General features: G+C 41.0%; 1 protein-coding gene across 1 annotated transcript; it reads right to left on the reverse strand.

The window, feature by feature from the left end:
- Positions 1-462: 462 nt before the first annotated feature.
- LOC149232293 (cytochrome P450 71AU50-like) lies at positions 463-2,406 on the reverse strand. The gene is made up of 2 exons (XM_089379390.1): positions 1,370-2,406; positions 463-1,259 (listed from the first exon to the last, which is right to left on the reverse strand). Exons 1-2 carry the CDS (start codon positions 2,267-2,269, stop codon positions 609-611), a joined length of 1,551 nt encoding a protein of 516 aa, XP_089235516.1. The 5' UTR covers positions 2,270-2,406; the 3' UTR covers positions 463-608.
- Positions 2,407-2,847: the final 441 nt, after the last annotated feature.

The following is a 2,847-nucleotide window of genomic DNA, read 5'->3' on the forward strand; positions in this document are numbered from 1 at the left end:
CGTATTTGTGATATATATATATATGATATACACAATTTACAAGAAACAACAATAGTTTTAGTAAGCAGCTAGATACCCAGCTCATAACAAAATTTCGCAAATTTAAACAAACCTTAAGCTACTTCATTCTTCCGCTGTTGTTTAAAAAGGAAAGAACAATCATGAAAGAGATCCCGCTTCCCCACCACAATATTTTTCTGAACTCTAAACCAATGCATAAAACCATTTCATTCTCCAATACAAATTACAAAGGCAAATGCATAAAACCACTTCATTCTCCAATGCAAAATCCAAAAGAAGAAACTTGGGTAGAAATGTTGCACACAAAATTATTCATATATTATTATCATCTCACAATAGTATATTTTTATAAGAAATTTGACTAATATAAATGAAGTATTTTAGGTGCAGTCCCTTGGGAGCTTAATTAATCATCTCTATAAAAAAAATAAGGAGAATAAGTAATACATTAGCCAACGCATTTTTAACTAAAAAGATTAAACAGAAAACAAATAAGAGGTAATATCTCCAAACACAATTAACGAGAAGCAGTGTCTAAAACAAAGACTTTACTTTCGAGGGCAATATTTCCCTCGAAATCTGAAGTTCTATTGAAGTTGGGCAATGCAGTGAAGGCGTGGTGTCGGAAAAGCCAAGAGTTCGTGAGCCTTGGGTAATGTGACTCCATTAAACCTTTCACTCATATCCAGTTCTTGAACCTGGTTCTGGTCATCCAACGGAAGCTTCCAGTTGAAACAGTGCAATAGTTGGGCCACTCCAAACTCTACAATAAGCGTTCCCAATTGCTGTCCGGGGCATACTCTCCTGCCTGCTCCGAAGGGAAGCGACGCAAAGTTTTGATCTCCATCCGTCTCTACCTTCGAGCCAACTCCTTCAATGAATCTCTCTGGCTTGAAGCTTTCGGCATCCTCCCATGAATTTGGATCCCTCCCAATCGCCCAAGCATTAACAAGAACACGAGTGTTTTTTGGGAATTCGTAGCCCAACACATTGCAGGACTCAGGCGATAAGCGGCGAAACAAAATAGGCCCCGCTGGGTGTAGTCTAAGCGTTTCTTTCACCACAGCTTGTAAATAAACTAGATGAGGCAGATCAGACTCACATACCATGCGATCCATTCCAACTACACTTTCCAGCTCGTCGTGAAGCTTTTTCATCACTGGAGGGTTTCTCAGAGCTTCCGACATTGCCCATTCCATCACCGTAGGCGCCGTGTCCGAACCACCAAGCAACACATCCTGCCAACATCAATAACATAACCATGACCATTACAGTATAAAATTTTATTAAAAGATATCTAAATCTAATTTGATATGAAGTTCATCCACGTCCGCGAATATTAACTTACATAGAGAACTCCCTTCACACTATCTCGAGAAATTTGGAACTCTCTATCTTTATCTGCAGAGGCTGCAAGTAAGACATCCACAAAATCATGTGTAATTTTGGGGTCATCCAGGGTAACGTGCTCGTCTATTACTTTCTCTAACAACTGATCTTGCGTCTTGTGTAGTTTCTTCATCCGGCGGTTGACACCCTGCAAATCCATCCAGCCTAAATAAGGTAGGTAATCTCCGATATTAAATGAGCCGAGTAACAGAAGACTTTCTCTGACCATGGAATTGAAACCTTTTAGGTCTGTGTCCGAATACTTTTTACCAAATGCCATCCTGCAGGTTATAGCCGTAGCCAGGGATGCCACGGCTTTCCTGATGTTTAAGGGACGAGAATCGTCTGAATTGATAATAGAGCGAGTCATAGCTGAGACTTCCTCTTCTCTAATAAAGCGGAAGTAATCTACCCTCCTGGAGCTCAGCAACTCCGAAGCGCAGAGCTTACGCATTTGCCTCCAGTAAGGGCCAAACGGAGAAAATGCGAAGTTCGCAAAATTATATGTCAAATGCTTGGCAGCGGCCGACTGCCATTTGTTTGCGAAAAGCTGATCGTGGGTTCTGAGAAACTCGCTGGCCATGTCTGGAGAGGAGACCACTAAGGTGAGGGCGGAACCGAGGCGAAGAGACATAAGAGGCCCGTGTTTCATAGACAGAGCTGCCAGCGCTCGGTGGGGATGGTCTCCCAGCATGTGAAGATTGCCGATAATGGGCAGCGGGATCGGCCCCGGAGGCAGCCTCCCCTTTCTTTTCTTGGAGAAGAAGCACCATGCCGTTACCAACACAACAAAAAGAAGAGCAGTGGCGAGTTTAAAATAAAATCCTACTCTCTCGTCTTCCAAAAATCCCAATTCCATCGTCTTCCTTGTACTTAACCAGGCCACCACAGAACAATTGGAATTAGATGTAGCTCCGATACCATATCAGAGAGAGCAGAGCTACATAGATGCGCACACAACCAACTCTGAGCTTACTTTCATTCTATGTCTAAATAAATATCTGAGCTTACTTTTATTCGGCTAAACAAATATTTATATACAAGAGAGACTTCTAGAATTTGGTGGGTTAGTAGTTTGGGTTATGGTGGGTTAGTAGTTTGGGTTAGTGGCTTCTTCAAGAACCTTGCTCATTTTATCAATATTTTTAGAAACTATACAAAAATATCCACTGAATTATCTAAAACAGTCCAGACTTGCCTAAAATATCTACTGAATTATCTAAAACAATCCATCAACCATAATGATGATGGTTGAAATTAATGTCTTCCAACTACCCTATAGAACAATTTGCTACACCAAGGTAGTTATATAGCATTAGAAATCTCACATGTTCCTGGTCATGCCAAACCATTTGCACATTTGCCATCGTCTATTTTCTAGCATCCTCACCGCGTTCAATATTGCAGAAGTTTTGTTAACTCTAATTTTATTGAAAA

This window comes from Pinus tabuliformis, chromosome J, assembly GCF_031772625.1.
Source record: "Pinus tabuliformis cultivar Carrire ecotype Pingquan chromosome J, CPIR1, whole genome shotgun sequence".
In the NCBI taxonomy this organism is placed as follows: Eukaryota; Viridiplantae; Streptophyta; class Pinopsida; order Pinales; family Pinaceae; genus Pinus; species Pinus tabuliformis.

Coding starts and splice junctions, on each gene's coding strand:
- LOC149232293 (XM_089379390.1), bottom strand. CDS start 2,269: ATGGAATTGGGATTTTTGGAAGACGAGAGAGTAGGATTTTATTTTAAA. Junction 1,260..1,369: donor GTGTGAAGGGAGTTCTCTAT/GTAAGTTAATAT, acceptor TGATGTTGGCAG/GATGTGTTGCTTGGTGGTTC.